This window comes from Argiope bruennichi, chromosome 6 (assembly GCF_947563725.1).
Source record: "Argiope bruennichi chromosome 6, qqArgBrue1.1, whole genome shotgun sequence".
NCBI classification, from domain to species: domain Eukaryota; kingdom Metazoa; phylum Arthropoda; class Arachnida; order Araneae; family Araneidae; genus Argiope; species Argiope bruennichi.
This window is the reverse complement of record NC_079156.1, coordinates 51008779-51027508: the sequence shown is the minus strand read 5'-3', so window position 1 is coordinate 51027508 and position 18730 is coordinate 51008779. Positions and strand designations below refer to the sequence as shown.

Below are 18730 nucleotides of genomic sequence, written 5' to 3'. Positions count from 1 at the left end.
GACGAAAATAATTCAGAAACGAACCGAAAGACTTTTACATTTCCACTGAAAGGATAATGTTCGGACTTTAATAAAACTTGACACTTCTCCCAATTCATAGGTTCGACCTCAGATAGTGTCTTGAAGACTTTCTGAACAATTAGAATGAAAAAAAAAAAGTCAACGATGATGATGCTGAGTGACAGAATGACTTTTAATGAAAGCTAAGGCGGAATTAGTAAGTCCGTTGGGTCACTTAGGTTAAGAAATAAAGAAGTTTATGTTTTACTCTGTGACACGTCGAAAGTAGAAGAAAAATGTACGAATCTCGGAAGTAGCTGCTAGGGGCTCGAAAGAAATATATATTAAATGTTTTTTTTTTTTTTTTTTTTTTTTTACTTTATAGTATACGAAGTATACAAAGAAAAAGTATTGTGATCACTAAAAAAAAATTCAAACCCGAATTTTGTCAATTCCAATTTTGTCCCCACGTTTCAGATCCTGCTTAATCCAAAAAGCACATTTCTGGAAAAGCACATTTCTGGAAAAGCACATTATGTTCAACCCTCCCCCCCCCCCAGTTTAAAAAAACATGTTTTTAGAATTATGTCTACTTGCCTGTGAACACGGTAATTCAAAAACGCTTTGAGCTCGATGGATTAAATCTGGTATATAAATTTTACACTATATTTGCAATTTCTGTTGAATTTTATGCGAACTGCATTCAGAAGAAGTCAATCTGCCCGGCTGTTCAAATACAAATAAACACGGCAACTGCAAAACTTAGAAAGTTAATTAATACAATTTGATATATAAGTCATTTAAAATATAGATTTTTTTAATCAAATTTTTAACCATATCTGTCAAAGGATTGATTATCTGTATGTCTGGCATATTTGTAAGCGCACGACATAAATAAATGAAATTTGATATGTTATCTTGTGCCTACAATTTAAATTCGATGTTCGGGTGCTTGCATATTAATTGCAGGAATCAATCGCCAAAAAAATCTGTTAATTAAGATCGCATAGATAGATGGAGTAAAAATACTACATTCATGCCAAGAATCTAAACTTCGTTACAATTGTTCGCCAATGTCATACAAGGCATTCGTGGTCATACCCAAGTTTCACAATTTTATGTGGAAGGATAGGGGTAATACCTTTATTGGAGAATATGTTAGTAGTTTGGAAGAGACGACTTCCACTGTTTTATTTTTAATCAAAACATGCATAGGATGTCGTATTTTTTTCCTTAACAGCATAATCTTTATTATGGTTTTATAGATTTGAAATATAGATTTTTTTTACAGATTTTATAGATTATAGATTTTTTAGTCTAACATTTAAAAAATATTCAGTGACGGTCTGGATGGCCTATGTGTATTACGTGCAGATTAAAACATCAACTGAAAGATGCAACGAGATAACCTCTAGAAATCAGCAGATTTACCAGCAAAAGAATATATATATCAAATTTTGAGCAAATCTATCAATAAGCTGACTATCAATCGGTATATCTCTTCCTATGTATGTGAACGCGATGATTTAAAATCGAAACAAACTAGATCTATGGATTTTCGTTTGTGATTTTTTATTCAAATTGTAATTCAAATTTGGAGCCAAATCCATCAATAAGCTGACTATCAATCGGTATATCTATTCCTATGTATGTGAACGCGATGATTTAAAATCGAAACAAACTAGATCTATGGATTTTCGTTTGTGATTTTTTATATCAAATTGTAATTCAAATTTGAAGCCAAATCCATCAATAAGCTGACTATCAATCGGTATATCTATTCCTATGTATGTGAACGCGATGATTTAAAATCGAAACAAACTAGATCTATGGATTTTCGTTTGTGATTTTTTATTCAAATTGTAATTCAAATTTGGAGCCAAATCCATCAATAAGCTGACTATCAATCGGTATATCTATTCCTATGTATGTGAACGCGATGATTTAAAATCGAAACAAACTAGATCTATCGATTTTAGTTTGTGATTTTTTATATCAAATTGTAATTCAAATTTGGAGCCAAATCCATCAATAAGCTGACTATCAATCGGTATATCTATTCCTATGTATGTGAACGCGATGATTTAAAATCGAAACAAACTAGATCTATGGATTTTAGTTTGTGATTTTTTATATCAAATTGTAATTCAAATTTGGAGCCAAATCCATCAATAAGCTGACTATCAATCGGTATATCTATTCCTATGTATGTGAACGCGATGATTTAAAATCGAAACAAACTAGATCTATGGATTTTCGTTTGTGATTTTTTATTCAAATTGTAATTCAAATTTGGAGCCAAATCCATCAATAAGCTGACTATCAATCGGTATATCTCTTCCTATGTATGTGAACGCTATGATTTAAAATCGAAACAAACTAGATCTATGGATTTTCGTTTGTGATTTTTTATTCAAATTGTAATTCAAATTTGGAGCCAAATCCATCACAGATATTGTTCCAAAGTGGACCATATTGTGGACTTTCGGCGACTAAGTGGTTTGCCACGAATAATGTTTGCTAAAAACTTAAATTAAACATTTTATTTAATTTAATCTTTTCCATATTAAAAAGTACATATGTGTGTGTCAAGCTTGATGCTTTCTATATTTGAGGATCTATCTCGTCATGTGCAACACACTCATTTATCTTTATTATTAATAAAAATGTAATAGAGAAAATCGAATGAGGAATATCCCCATGACTTTCCTAAAAGTAAATTAGTATTTTTGTTCTATTGCATACTCCCATAACATCAGGAAAATGCCATTTCCTTACATTTATGAAGAACAAAATTTTGAATAGTGTACGTAATTTGTACCCCTGCACATTCACCCAATAATAAGACACGTTATGGCAACGATTGCCATAAAGGTGAGGATCCAAAAAGTTCTTTTTCGGGTCTGTGTGGTGACCGATGACGAAGTACAACCATCTGCAGATAAGGAGGTGCCTTTCGAAGATGCAATCACTCGTGTCAGGAAATTTTCCCCTCAACTTCGCTCGAAAGCAATCAGCAGCAATCATGGACGCTGTGAAGAAAATGGCTGATTCTTTTCTTTCATTTTCTTCAGAATTCTTTTTTTTTCCCCTTTATTTTTATGTGTCTTTTCCCCTTTTACATTGGTAATTTGGAACTTTCTTCTTCTTTTCTTTTTCTTTATTTTTTGTTTTTGCTGGAGGAAATTTTCTACTCTATCCAACCTGCCTTGCTGAAAAGAGGGGTCTGCTGTGAGAAAAGTGGTTGTTTTATGACTCTTGGTAAAAGTACGGTACTTTATCTGCGATGCTCAAGTGCTGATAATGTGGAGGAGCTGGGAACAAGTTGTGTGGTGTGTGTATATATGATGAACTGACTTTGATTGAGTGTCGACAAGTTGCAATGGTGTGTGAAAAAGGGAATTTTATGTTTCTTCTTGGTCAAGGAAAAAAAAGGAATCTTTCCAAAAAAAAATTCCCTTTAAACATTATGGACTAGGACTAAAAATGATTACTCTAGTTTTCTACTAGCGTTTTAACTTTCTTGAAGATTATTGGTGATAGCTCAAGATGACTGTTCCCTAAATCTTTCCCTTTTATTTCCTATATATTTGCAGTTTCATATAAAATATTGTCCAGGTTAAAGTGATTAAATTATATACTAAAATATATAATTTGGCTACTTTAAAAGCTTATATCTCTATGCTAAAAGATTTAAATTAATTGGACATTTAGAAAGTTGATGAACGTCTTCCCATTTCGAATTATACTCTTCATTATCTTTGGAATGAGCAATTGAAACAATTTGAGAATAGCTGATTTAAATTATTGTATTATATTAAATAACTAGCTGAACTTGGCGATTATTTGTTTATCACCAATATTAGTTGCTTTGATTTCATTTAAATCTCTTATGCATAATCTGATGTTCACGAGCATGTGCACATAGTAATTTTAAGTATCAAATTGTGATTAAAGCTGCATTTTTTTAATAGCCTTGCGCCTACTCTCCTTATTATATAATTTTTTTTTATGTAGGCATTGTGTTTTATTCGTTTGGTGATTGGTAGATAACGAGTCACCTGATCTGTGACTTTTGATATTTGTTTTGCCCGTATTGTTCGAAATATTTAATAAAAATTATTATTACGCCATAGTAAGTATTTATATTGCACATGACGGTGAAATAATGACAAAAAAAAAGGAAAAAGTAAAGTTTTAATTAACAACAAAGGAGTTTAAAATAATATTATTTGTTAATTCTTCTTTTAGATACGCGTTTGTGGCAACACTAACGAATAGCTTTTCAGTTTGTCTATTTATTTCAAGAAACGGAAATTGTTCACCTCTTGGCTAGCAATCGTCCGAATACCTAAACAAGTCACGTGTTAAGCCTGAATTGTTTTTTCTAATAGTAATGTAGATCATAAAGCTGCTAAGTTGGCGGCAAAACATGAAAAATTGAACCAATATTTAGACATGGAGATATGAGCAAAGAATGTTCTCATTGTGGGCTTTGAGTTTGAATTGGAAGTACGCCTATCAACAAATGTCTGTTGTCATCATGAAAAGGTGAAGCATCCAACGTTGAACGAATGACCAGTGGAGTTTGTTAACTCGGACTAATAAACATCAGGTGCAATATGGATATCTACGATATTGGATGATATTGGGGTTGGCGAAAGAAAGTGAGACGGACAACACCCCTAGTTGTGTATATAAAAATTCTTAATAGAGTCGAACTTCATAACATTAGTGCCATTAAATATATAAAGTCATGAAAATTCACTTTGTATTCGCTTTCTGAATTTGAATTTTAATGCATTTACAGTACGTCGAAAAAAATTCGTAAAATATTATCTGTATCTAAGGTTAGCAAAATGTTAACTGCATAAAACACAGTGTGTTGAATAGTTCTTCAGAAAAGTGAAAGAAAGTTCTACAGTTGATTATAAGCTTCATAATTTTATTAAAGAACTGATTTACGGAATAATCAGATATCACATATCTAATGATGAGGAACTTATTAAAGAAAATTAATTAAATTTCCATCTATCCCATTAACAAATTTATTTAGCTATATTTTTCTAACACCCCAAATCCTCCCAAAAGATTTCTTTTTAAAATTTTATTTATTTGTAACTATGGTTAAAGGCATTCACTTTATCTTAAGGCTTGTATTAACATTGATTCAGAACTCTCTCAATGAAGTCTATCATCATATGATGTCATGATCATAAGAACGTACTTCTTATGTACAGACGACCATCCCGCCACCACGGAATGAAGTTGTATCGATAGAAATAAGGGCGAACTGAGGGGTCGGCGAGAGGGGCTCCGCTGAGGACTCAGAATGAGAAAAGAGGCCCAAAAATGACCATTAAAAATGTTTCGGAATAAAGAATTCAGGATTAACCCTTTCTACGACCGACTGAAAATTACCGATGAATCCACACAGAAGAATAAAAATTATTTTAGAAAATATATAAAATTTGTACTATGTTTACTGCATTGATTTACTGATTGATATATTTAATTTATTGTGTAGAGTATTTTTCATAAATATAATTCATTCAAGTACCATTTTTCAGTAATATATTAGTTTTATCAAATCTGTTTGCATAATTATAAAGTTTTCTAAATCTATGTGGAAGAAAATGCAGGAGGATAGTTTTCGAAGGGATCATTAAGGGGATGAAAAACTAACAAAATTAGTGCACGGAATGAATAAAAGGGGGGGGGGAGGCACTACTTTGAGAGTTCTGCCAATGATGCTGTATAATTTTAGTACAACTCAATAAGGTCACCAGAATTTAATTGCGTATATCATTTAAACTTGCAACTCAATGTTGCGCAATAACACACTGCGCATGCTTGCGTCTCTCAACAAACATTTTATGTTGTATTATTGCTCATATGTTGTGCACACTACTTCAATTAATAAATAAGTAAATAAAATAATTTACCTTGGCAAGCTGGAAAGCAAAGGTAGATAGATTCCTTTTCATCTATGTTACTATCTGGAAAACATAAATTATTGATGTTAGAAATAATCAATATTAGGGCTTGAAAATCTCTTTTCAGCCCCTAACTTCTAAGATACTTCAGTGATCGAAAAGTTTTAAATACAAAAGTTGTTCATTTTAATGAGGTGCTAATTTGTCTAGTTGGATCTATTTTTCCATCTTCAATATTAAGAAAGGTATAGCGAAGTGAAAATTCCAATTCTCACCATTTCTATCCCCTTGATAGAAATGGTGAGAATTAATGATTAATGATATTTTAACTCTAATTTCAATGTAATTAATTTCCAAGATTTTATCTTAATTTAGCCCATAGTAACTTCATTCTAAAATATTCTCTTATTTCGTGATCCAATTTCACTTTCGGTTTAATTAATCCCTTTGTAAAAATAATGCGCCATCAGTACTACGTATCAAATGAAAGTGATACTTTTGTCCTTGTCTAAGGTCACTCCAGCGGCGCGTGGCCGGAAATCCTATGTTATATAAGACAAGTCATCATCTGTTCGTCCCTTTTTTCGCACTTCTTACTTCTGCTTTGTGCCACGCTGCATTTTCTTGTATATAATCATGCCTTCCACTCGAAGTAGAATAAAACATAATTAAAATTACCAAGTCTCTTCACTGTTTCGAACCTGCATTCTCCTTCAATCAAAATATGTTACATATATATATAAACTATTGAAAGGATGGTGACCATGATCGGTGTATAACTGAAGACATTTTCCCGAAATCTTGTCATGAGAACCGTTGCAATAGGTAGTCTTCCTATAGGAATCTACCTAAAAAAAATGGTGTTTAGCTTTCACCTTTAGGTTATTGCAACATAGAGGAGAAAAACTAATGTCACGCATATAGGAGTGAAATCAACTGAAAGCTCCTACTTAAGTGGAGAAAAAGATGAGAGACATTTTCTAGATTTAAAAATATTTTTCATTCTATATTATTTCAACGAAAACTTATTTTTTCCCCTTGCGATTAAATTCCTAGCAGCTAGATTACCTAAGCAAAATATATCCCCTCATTAATGATAGCAAAGTAACCCCTATATTGATTAGTCTCCATCCCAGTTTTAATTTTTTTTTTTTTTTCAAGAGATAAAATAATTTTTCGAAATCTTCAGGTTGGCATTTTAAGGCGTAATTATCAAATTAAGAAAACACTCCGAGAAACGAAGAATATATCTAATATTGATTTTTCCAGTATTTTACAGCGAAGCGAATGACTTTTTCCAGCCAGTGTGAGGGAAAACAACAAGATATTGATTTTTTTTATTTAAAAAAAGTGAAATAACAGATATCAAAGAAAACCTAGAAAGAAAGAGAGAGAGAGAGAGAAAATATTATTAAGAAATGAATGGAAAGAGGGGGGGGGGACTCTAAGCATTGACCACAATTTAGCACCTAGCATCATAGATTTCTATTTCTTTTGGTGATTTTTTTTTTTCTTCTTTTTTCTTTGTTATCGGAAATTTACCACATAAAAGCAAGTACGGAAAAATGTTATCCGTTGTAGTTGCTTATTATCTAAGGGAACCAACATTAAAAAGAGAGAAAAAAATCGTAAACGTTTCTTTTTTTCCTCTCCATCTAGAAAATGAAACAAAGGTGAAAGGTAGGGGGGGGGAAGCGAGGCAATGAAATGTAACTTGAACGATTTCTTCTGTTTCTGAATTTTTTAATTTTTTCGTTGCTTTTTACTTTTTTTCGTTCTGTTTTTCCAATTCCAATACATTTTTTTTCTTTTATTCGCCAAAGAATCGATTATTAAAATCTTTTCTTCCTGTCTTTCCATCTTTCTTTTCTTATTTTTTTTTATTATTATTTTTATATAAATAAATATTATTTACCAGTTATACGTTCACTGCCAATTTTCTTTCTGAAATTTTCCCGTGTAACGAAAAAGTAAAATTTTTAGGTGTTTACTTTTTTTGTCTCAAGGTTTTTTTTTTTTTTTTTTTTTTTCAAATTGTTTGTTTTAACAAACTTGTAATTTTCATCACTGGGTGTTTGGCAAAACTGTCCATTCATTCAAACGTATATTGAACTAAATGTTTTTTTAGTTAAATTTTAGACTTTATTTAATTAATTTTAATAAATTATTTGATTTTTTTATAAACATTAAGATATCGTAACATAAAGCTCAAATTTTTTAAAATTTTTTTCCTTGAAAAACAATATATAAATTCTTTCAGATTGAAATGAAATTTTAATAATATTTTATTTAATAATGAGACGATTTTGACAATCAGCTAATATTCTAATAATTTTGGTTGTGTTTAGTGTTAATTAAATATCTCATGCATAACTTGATATCATAATTCCAACAAAAGAATATTTTTAAACATAAAATTGAGACAATCATTAATTTTGCGTCGTTTTAATTGCCTTACACTTGTTCTATATTGCGTGCTACATGAACCTTCCTAATTGGTGCGATTCCAACAAAATCATAATGACATTAAAAAATTAATATACTTCTGGATAATATACTTAAATGGCGGGGTTTTTTTTATGATAATGAAATTTCACTTTCTAATTCCTCATGTAAACATTAAAAATAAAAAACTATATTTTATTTCCTTAGTTTTCAACTACAGACTGAAATGAAATATTTGGTGAAATAACGAAAATAGTTTGAATTTCTATTGAGAAAAACTATCAAAAAATTATTATTTCCAAAATTCAGTGAGAGTTTTTTGCGAATTGGTTATTCGCTAAAAAGTATTATTCGATAAAAAGGTCAATTTTTAAATTTTAATATGTGGTGTAAACTCAGTTTAGCTAATAATAGTTTTGGTAGTTATTACGGATTTGCAAACGATTTCTTACTAATTTTAAGCCAATGGGGAAAATCGAAGAAAACAAAGTAAAAAATTTAAAAATAATTATATATTACTAAGCAACCAGATTTTTATTAAAAATTTTATTATTTCTTATGTACTGAACTAAAATGTAATGTATTGAACTGTATTATAGCGATGTAAAGTCAAAAGAGTAGTTTCTGATAAGAGATTTTGTAAATTTTCGTTATAGATTTTTAAAAAGGTTCGAGTCTTTAAAAAGGGGTGGCGGCTCTGTAGAGACAAAATCTTAGTGCTTTTATGTCACTCCTGAAGACCAATTTTGATAAACGTGCGAAAAAAACCCATATCGTGGACATTTTCTGGGCTTTTGAACCAAGTTAGAGGTGAACAAAAACCATATGCCCTAGGCGCCACTTACATGTGCTACGCCGCTACGCGTTCATGCCATTTTTTGATGTCAAATATAATAGAAGGGTAACAAAATATTACTATGACCCAAACTCCACTTACCTTTGCTAAATCACTGTTAATAACTGAGAGCTAGATGACCCAGGCGCTACTTACCTTGGCTACGCCATTAGAGTTACGAAAGTATTCTTCTTGGGCAGCGAATTCATCTTTCTTGAAATAAGCGTCAAAAATGCCATATATAGTGTTTATATTCTAAAAAAAATGATAAAAGTTTTTTTAAAGATACATTTATCTAAAAATTAAGTATTTGAGTAAAATGTGGTAACTTTTTTAACCAAACCGATGTCAGCTTGCCTGCATTTTTACTATAAAGCAAATGTGTCACAGTTCGGACTGTTTGGATCATGCTTACTTTATGTAAAATCCTTTGCTTTATTTTATCTATATCTCGCGGGGATTTATACAATCTATGTAAATGCATAATAACTGACAAAGCTTGGCATATAAAGCATGATTATGATCATGATTCTGATTTAATAATGACTTATCACTATTTGCTAAGCTCTTTGATGAGGAATTGCTGAATTCGAACTTGTATTCATCTATGGAATCCTGGAATTCATCATCCATTAATTTCTAAAAAAACAAAGCTTTTCCTTTTCCTTGACTGTTCATGTTCTTTAAAAAATGCATATAAAATTATAGTATGTGTGGTATGAACCATTTCAAACCATATTACTTTGCTCTTTACTGTGCCACAAACAGGTTGCAATTTCGAATAAACAACAAGAACCGACTCGCTCGTGTTTTGAATCACGTATGCTTTACTCGGTTTACTTAAATGTTTTGACGTAGAAGTCCGCTTGATGACTTATTCAAAAATATTATTTTCCAAAGTTTTGTCAAAGAATAATTTTATTATATTAACATTTTTATAATGTCGAATCTAATATGAGTCAATTTCGCTTTAAGTGTGACATGTTAAGCTGAACTTTTTTAGAATAAAACTGCTATATATCGTTCACATTTTGTGTCTACTTCAATATTTGTGTAAAGCCTCTGAGTGTGTATTTTATACTTGCCACATGTTTGTTAAGTTTTAATAAATGTTTCTTGTGACTTAAAAATATCACCTAATCTTAATATCTAATAGCTACTTAAGATTATATTCATTTGAAGATTTGTTTTATCTGATTGAGTTTTATCAGTTACGTCTGGATGTGTTTTTGAAACAAGACTCTCAAAAGACTAAATAAAATTGATTAATTATTTTCAGAGATAAGGTAGTGTCTGTTTGTAATAATGTAGCTAAAATTCTTTTGAAACAATGTTTTTTTTTGTGGAGGTATTTTTTTTATTTGCAGTATAAGCCCAAAAAAATCTATGAGTCAGTTCACTGTATTTTTCAATACCTCAATTGATTAAAGAGCTGAATTAACAGTTCAAAATTTTTTGGGGATATGTAATAATAATAACAAACCCCTTTCAATTTTTTTTTATTTCATTCTCTTTTTTTTTCCTCCAAAATTCTGAGATTTTTTTTATATTTATAGTTTCTTAGAGGATTCTCCTTATTATTTCAGTGTTGTTATCGTCAAAACATTCAAATACGATATTTTGTCGGATCTCCATATTTCAGACCAATTTGAGTATGAAAAAACATTTTTGAAATTATGTCTGAATGATTAGGAGCACGATAATTCAAAAACACTGATTTCAAAATTCGAAAAACGCATTTTTAGTAAATGTCCGTCCGTCTGTCTGTGTGTCTGACGAAAATAACTGAAAATCGCTTTGAGCTAGACGGATGAAATCTGGTATCCTGAGCTTACACAAAATTTGGAGATTTCTATCAAATTTTGAGCGAAATTCATTTTAAGAAGTCTCTCTGTCTTATTGTCCGAATACTAGTGAACACGACAGCTATAAATCGTGAAGAGCTAGATGGAAAAAATTTAGTGCACATATTTTTATTTATATTATAGATCTATATAAAATATCGATATAAATCTGTAAAAGAATGTGTGTTGGTCTGTACTTTCACATGGGTATAAAACGTAACGGCTAGGATAAATTAAATATGGCATATGATCTTATTATTAAAATTATAGCTCCGTGTGAAATGTATAAAAATGTATGATGTAAAATGTATGTATTCAGATGCGCGTGAGCGGCATGATTCTCTATATAATAAACAATTATAGGAATAAATGTTCGTTTCATTTTTACATCAAAATAATGTATATATATGTGGAATATTATATATCTCAAAGGATTGTTTGCCTGTTTGTCCATCTGCGTGCAAAGTCGATCTCTTAAAAGAAAACTTCCCTTGGTTTTTAATTCGGAACTTCACCCTATTGAAAGACTTACAAGACTAGCTCTATCTGTAAATTAAAATTCATTTCTAGAATTTATTCCTCCAATTTGTATTCAAGATGTCCAAAAAATTTACAATGGAAATGAAAATATTATCTCAGTATGAGAGACAAAGTAACATTATATTCTTATCTGCTGATATCCTGTCTTGAGAATTATTTATTCAAAATTATTTAAATTTCAGTGTTTGTTTCGCACCAAGGTGGGCAAAACTTTTCGAGTGCCAGTTTCCGGATTTCGGAATAAACGACGCCCCAAAGGCATCTCAAGGTTCATGCTTGACACTGTGATGGATATGTTTTTAAACGTTTCGAAATTGTTTTTTTTTCTTTTGTTCTCGCCTGCGCTTGTTTCTGCTATAATTCAAGAAGCGTTCGATTATACACTTGTTGAAATTGATAAAAATATGGAAGCATAATGTTTAAATTCTTTTTAATGTAAATTTTGCAATAAAATAAAATTTATAAATAAAAGGTCTTGGAAAATGCTGGACCACTTATTGCTTTCTCTTATGCGAAGTTTACAAAGAGAAAGTGCTATAATCCTTTAAAAAAATACGATCTTAAGATTTTGATGAGTCTTCACCTTTCAGAATTCCTTGAGGACGAAAAAAAAAAAAAAAAAATGGGCAATTATATCTGTCTGCCCGTGAGCAGGAAAATTCAACCAGCGGGAGCATACTCTTTAATAAATCTGTTATCCCAGAGCATGGTTTGCATGGCATTGGCGCACAGTAGTTACGAAATGTTAACTTTTGGCGAGAATTTAGTAATTTTATATAATCTATCGTGTGATCCTTGGCGATTTTTTTGGCAATTAATCCAACGTAATAGTATTCGAAAGTTTGTGTTTTAGACGCGTTTTTCCCAACGCATTGAAATAAAACTTTGACACAAAATTACATTTGTAGTTATAAAATACCATACCGAATTCGATACATTTAAGCCATTGCGTTTTTGAGTTACGCATTTACATGTTTTTGAATGTGCAGACCGCCAGATGGTCAACTTCGTGATGGATTTGGTTTAAAATTTGATAGGTGCCTTTGCAATTGAAATTAAATCTATATACTGAATTTTATCTATCTAGCTCACTTCGTTTTGTAGTCATCCTGTTAACTTATATTCGAACAGCCGAACACAGAGACTTCCACTGAACAGATTTTGCTTAAAATCGGAAAGAAATCTAAAAATTTGCTTAAGGACCATATACCAAATTTCATCAGTCTAGCTCAAAGCGTTTCTTACTTGTCTTCTTTCACAAACAGACGGGTGAGACGATACTACGTTTACGAGATAATAAAAATATATTTGATAAAATAAAATGACTTAATAAACTGTAGACTTCAGTCCTTACAAGTTTCTTAATAGTTCCTTTTTTATGTATGTATTTTATAGCAACATTTAGGGATTAACAAATGTGAGTAATTGAGTGCTTATTATAATAGTACCGAAAGTTTAGAGTTATAAGAAGCGCATTATTTATAGGAATGAATCTATACTTATTATAAAACATAAATTTTAGAAATGCACTCATAGCTTTATTCATAGCATTATTATTACGAATTTTTTTAAGTGGTATATTTGAGTCCTTATTGAATTTTTTAATGAATTATATTTATTGGGTTGCTAATTTTTTTTTCCTACTGAGAAAAACAAGTTCATTTACAGTTTTAAATAAAATTTTGGAAGGAATATTTTTTGAGTAAATAGTAGTTGAGGAGTGGGAATTTCATCACTAGGTCCAATTTGAATTGCTGCTCCAAATATAAGTTTGACTGAATGATCAAAAAAATGCAACTAATTCAGAAAAAAAGCTACATAGAGCAAAAATAATAAAAGCTTCAATGGTAGAAAAAAATAATAAATTTTACTTAAAACAAGCTGTGATAAAAGGTAAAATATTAAAACTTCAAATGCAATGAAAGTGTCAATAGTCTTGAGAAAACCAAAAAAAAAAAAAAAAATTAGAATATTGTTTTTCATCCAACGAAGTCCTTATGGATAAAAAGAAGAATTTTGAACGAAAACTATTAAAACTAGGGTATTTAATTAAAATATAGATAATAGCGTTGACCACACTGCAATTACAGTAGGTGGGAACTCATTCTAAAAAAGCAACTACATATAATGTGTATGACCTATGTGAAATCAATCAACTTCGCATCCAAGCCACCGCATTTTAGAGCAAGCAACAAAGTTATGGAAATTTGAATGAGTGTAATTTATTGCCATTCTACAGGTTCCAAATCTCTTGGAGAGTTAGTCTGTACGTCCATGTACATATGAACACAATAGCTTTAAAAAAAAACCCAAATAAGTGAGAAATGACTTACGGTTTTGTTTATTATAGCTGTAAATGATCTGCTTCAAATTTGGAGCCAAATTCGCCAACAGGTTGGTTATCCATCGATCCATTTTATTCATATGTATGTCCATTTTATTTATATGTATGTAATTATTCAAAAATATAATGTAAAGATATAAAAGCTTGCAATTCAGTATGTGATTTAAGTGATAAAGCATATTGGATAATGAAACTAAATTCATTTATTAACCTTTTAGCTTGGACATATATTTTTTTCTTATGTTCTTCACATTATTTAAATTACATTTATTTATTTTCTCTCCCACGTTAGATTTTATTGCATTATGTCAGTTGCAGTATAATGTCTTTTTTTCAATTCCTATTATTAGTTCACGCTCTCCCTGTATATACTTATATATCTTGTTCAAATTTTCAATCTTTAATAAAAGTCTTTTTATTTATAGACTCAAGTTCAAATACATTTTTTTAAACGTGTAATAGATGACACTTGATGTTAACACAGATTTTTCAAATATTAATTCATTAATTATTAAATTTAATTAATTTTTAATACTTTAAATAGAGTTTTAGCAGTTTGTAATGAAAATTGAAATCAACAGGCAGTAGTTCAATCGGTCAAATGCAAGGATTTCATTATTTTTCACGTGAAGGTGAAGAATGCGAGTTCAATTCTTGCGAAAGTAGGAATTGACAATTATATATATATATATATATGTATATGTTACTTGTTTGTATATAAAATACTAAACACTGACAAGTATGTAATAAATTTCATTTTAATTGTAACTTTCAAACTTAATATATAGTATTATTATTATTATTATTATTATTTTGTACAAATAATGAATAGAGCTTTTGAAGGTTTTATAATCTTAAAAGAAGAATAACTATAATTTTTCTAGTAATATCTATCTTAATTAGGAATTTATTGTAATTTGTAAATTTTTTTGTTAATTTATATTTTGTAATTAATAGTCATTTTTGGTAATCTGTATCTTATTTAGTAATTTGTATCCTATTGGTAAGGATTAGTGATATTTGGTAACTTATGTCCTATTTAGTAATTTGTAGTAATTTTTTTATGTCTTTATCTCATTTAGTAATTTGTATTTAATTAAATAATTTTTAATCCTTTTTAGTAACTTGTATTTTAATTTATAATTTTAGTAATTACAATTTATAATTATTTTTAGTAATTTCTATTTAATTAAGCAATTTATAGTAGTTTTGAAAATTTGTATTTTTTTAATAACTCAAATAATTTTTAATAACTTGTAGTATTCTTATGTCTGAAGAAGAATATGGAACTTTAAGAAATCCCCGACTGATTCTTTTTTTCTTTTTCTTTTTTTCCCCTTCATTTATAATTTTTGATATACTCTAAAGTGTCATTGGAAATGGCTGCACGTTTGCTCATGTAAATGAGATAAAAATGAAATACACCAATAAAAATGTGCCACAAAATGCAATTTATAAAAAAAGGCATTTTATTATATGGTGAGTATGTCCTCTAAAGAATTTTTCCCCAGCTTTGAAATATGTTTTAAAGTATAATTCTTCGAAGAAAAAGAGTAAAAAGAAGAAGAAAGTAACGTTCTCCTCAAGTTGTGCTTCTAGGTATTTTCTGTTTAATCGCCAATTTTAACACAGAACCAGTTTTATATAACGGTTAAAGGGAAAATGAGACACATAAACCTTAACATGGTAATACATAAAAAATGGCAAATTAAGAAATCAAACAAATGAAGATACACTTATTAGTGTTTCCTTGAAAGGCATATTCGCAAAAATCGTGATAAAGTTTTTATTTTTAAGTGGAATAAAGAACATAAACATTATTATACTTTCTACTTGTTCGTGTTCTAAGTAAAATAATTAAAACATAAAAAAGAGAAAAAAAATTGTCAAGACGAGTCATGCTTTATGGAAGTCTTTCTTAATTAAGTGAAAGAATAGTGCAAAAAAATATTATATATCTGGTTAGTAAAAAAAAAAAAGTGGATGTCTTTTGTTTTACTTATAAGACTGTTTTTTAATGCTTTTATGCATGCTAGTGTTTTCTTTAAACTTCCAGGGAATTATAAATTGTAAGGCAAGAAAAATGAAGCATTTAAAAACTTTTAATTCTCTTTCTCTGTTCTTTTTAGGGTGAGCTGCACGCAGTCGTACTTCGTGAGCGAGCTCTCCTGGTGTCCCGAAGCAGACCTCAAAGAGGCCCGCGATGTCGTACTTCAGGTGTGCACCTTGGGGTCGCCTCCGGAGGTGGAAAAGGGCTCCCAGGTCACCCCTTGCGCAGGTATGGAAATTTTGTGTTCGGTTTTTCTCTACTGCTCCTTATGGGCTGATGAATTTTCTTCTTTTCCAGGGCCATGCTTTTACATCACTTTTTCAGTTAGTCTAATTGTTTTTATGATTCAAGAGCTGATAGTATATAAGCAGTTTTTCTTGTGAAGCATTTATACTGTACAACTTTGGAATTGATAGAAATCCTTTTGATGATTTTAATAACAAAAGTCAATAATTTAACAATGAATTTCTAAAATAGCATATTATATATAAAGTGGTATAACACGTGGGTACAATCTGACAATTTTTGTACTTGAATGTCTGTCTCTTCAATGGAATCAATCCAATGTCGCAGTCATATGACAAATGTGACTGGCAATGTCATTTAGCATTCTGCTGTAAATTTTCTACTATGACGTAAAGGCATCTCCTCAATGTAAGCAGAGGATTCCAACATTAAATAGATGCGGTATGAATTATCCTCTGTCATAAATCGATGGCAGAATCTATGGCAGAGGTTACGTATTTACATATATTTTTCAATAAAATAAATCAAGAAAAACTCGAATAATTTTTTTTGAATACAGATTATCTTTTACAGCACCTATTATTATTTCTTTATATTAATTTTTCATATAACCAGCAACTTACGATTCAAGAATTAACAAAAAAAAAAAAAAAAAAAGAAGGCAACTTTTCTATTAAGCTTATATTATATATTTTTAATATTGAATTCGATAGAAATACTTAGATTATGCTTAAAATAAAGATATTTTAAGGATAGAATGTTGGGATGTTAGCAAATTTAACATTGAATGTAATAAGTTAAAATAATCGTACAATTTTTGTATTGGATGCCTTTTTACTTGAGTAAATTCATGTGAGATTATAAACGTAATTTTGCATGACATTTAGCATAAAATTGTATATCATATGTGATAGCTTTTTTTTTTCAACCTACATGATGGACAATGACACGGCGCATTTGATGTGCATCATGTGTTTTCCATTAACTTTTTAACAAGACTGCTTTCCTAGCCATTAAATGATGATAAACATCTGATTGTTCAAACCAATCTATCCTTTATTAAAGAGTTAAGCAATTTTTTTGTAAAATAATTTTTAAAAATAAGCTTATAAAGAAAAATTAGTCGATTTTGATCAACTGTAAGTCGCACTTCTAATTAAAAAAAAAAAATTCTAAGCCATTAAAGAATATTTTACGAATTTCCACCAAATGTATTGAAAAATAATGGAATAAAATTTTAAAGTTTAGTTTATAACTTACATAATTTGTATTTTTTTCTATACAAATATCTTGATTGAAATTAATTTCGATATGATAGCTATTTTTCGGTTGTTGAATTATTTTATTATCTTCTATGTAATTAATTAATCTGTGCCAGTTTTTGAAATAATATAATTATTAGTAATATATTTATCTTTAATTCAATATCTCATCAATGTAATTTTTACTTTGTATTTTGTACCACGTAACAGAATTATGATAAAAATGTGAGACAAAAATTTTAAAATGTCCGTTTACTATTAGCCAACATTTATAAAAAGAGAAAAAAAATTTAGACGATATTAATTAATCGTTAACAGCTTTAATATCATTTCATTAATTTTTAGTTAATTTTACTTACATTGATTATTTATTAATTTATATCAGTTTTGAAACCATATAGCTAACAATTATACAGTTATCTTTAATTAAAAATCTCATCATGATTTTTTTTTCTTTTTGTTTAGTTGCCAGAAAACAAACTATAGCAAACATGAACGATAAAAGTTAAAAGATAATATCTATTTGTCTTTAATCACTGTTTACGGCAAGAATTTTAAAATTTATCAGACGATACTAATTAACTGTTAACCACGCTGTATAAAAAATAGAAACGTAATTCGAAATTGATAAAAAGAATTCTTTTACAAATCACTGTTTGTGTAATTTTTTTTTCTTAATTTATGAATAAGCAATTGATGTTTTTTTAATGTTTATTTGAAAGTGATTTACAAAATTTAAATTTACCAGACTGTATTGATTAGCTGTTAAAAATGCAGCAAAATAAAAAAGATTGTTCCTAATCAATTAAAAATTATTTCTCTGACTTTTAGATGTGTAATTTTTAGGTTTACGGTAAGGGTTTTTTATTTATTTAATAGTGTTTCAGATTTATCTATATATTTGCCTTATTTTACAAATGAAGATCTTTTATAAAGAAAAGAGAAAAAAATATAATGATTAATTTTGGCTAAATGAAATTTTTTTAAAATTTGAAATTTGATTCGTCCTATATTAACCATGCCATTAGTATTCGAATATAAAAATTTGTGCCATGCATAGTAAAATTTTTGTCTTTCTTATAAATTTATAATTCGATTTGGAAAAAAAAATGTATTTGAAAAATAAGAAGAGCATTTATAGATTGATTCCTTATAAATGATTTCTATTCCTGTCCAAATAATCAAAATTATAAAGTGTTTTCATCTACTGAAGTTAATTTAATAGTAA

The 18730-nt window shown here is 29.2% G+C and overlaps 1 protein-coding gene across 1 annotated transcript in view; it reads left to right on the top strand.

The window, feature by feature from the left end:
- The window catches only part of LOC129972551 (UPF0489 protein C5orf22 homolog), a 714744-nt gene that overhangs the window by 432554 nt on the left and 263460 nt on the right, over positions 1–18730 (top strand). The window contains exon 4 of the mRNA XM_056086730.1: positions 16074–16222. Coding sequence (XP_055942705.1) covers positions 16074–16222 — 149 coding nt within the window. The remainder of the gene's footprint in view (positions 1–16073; positions 16223–18730) is intronic.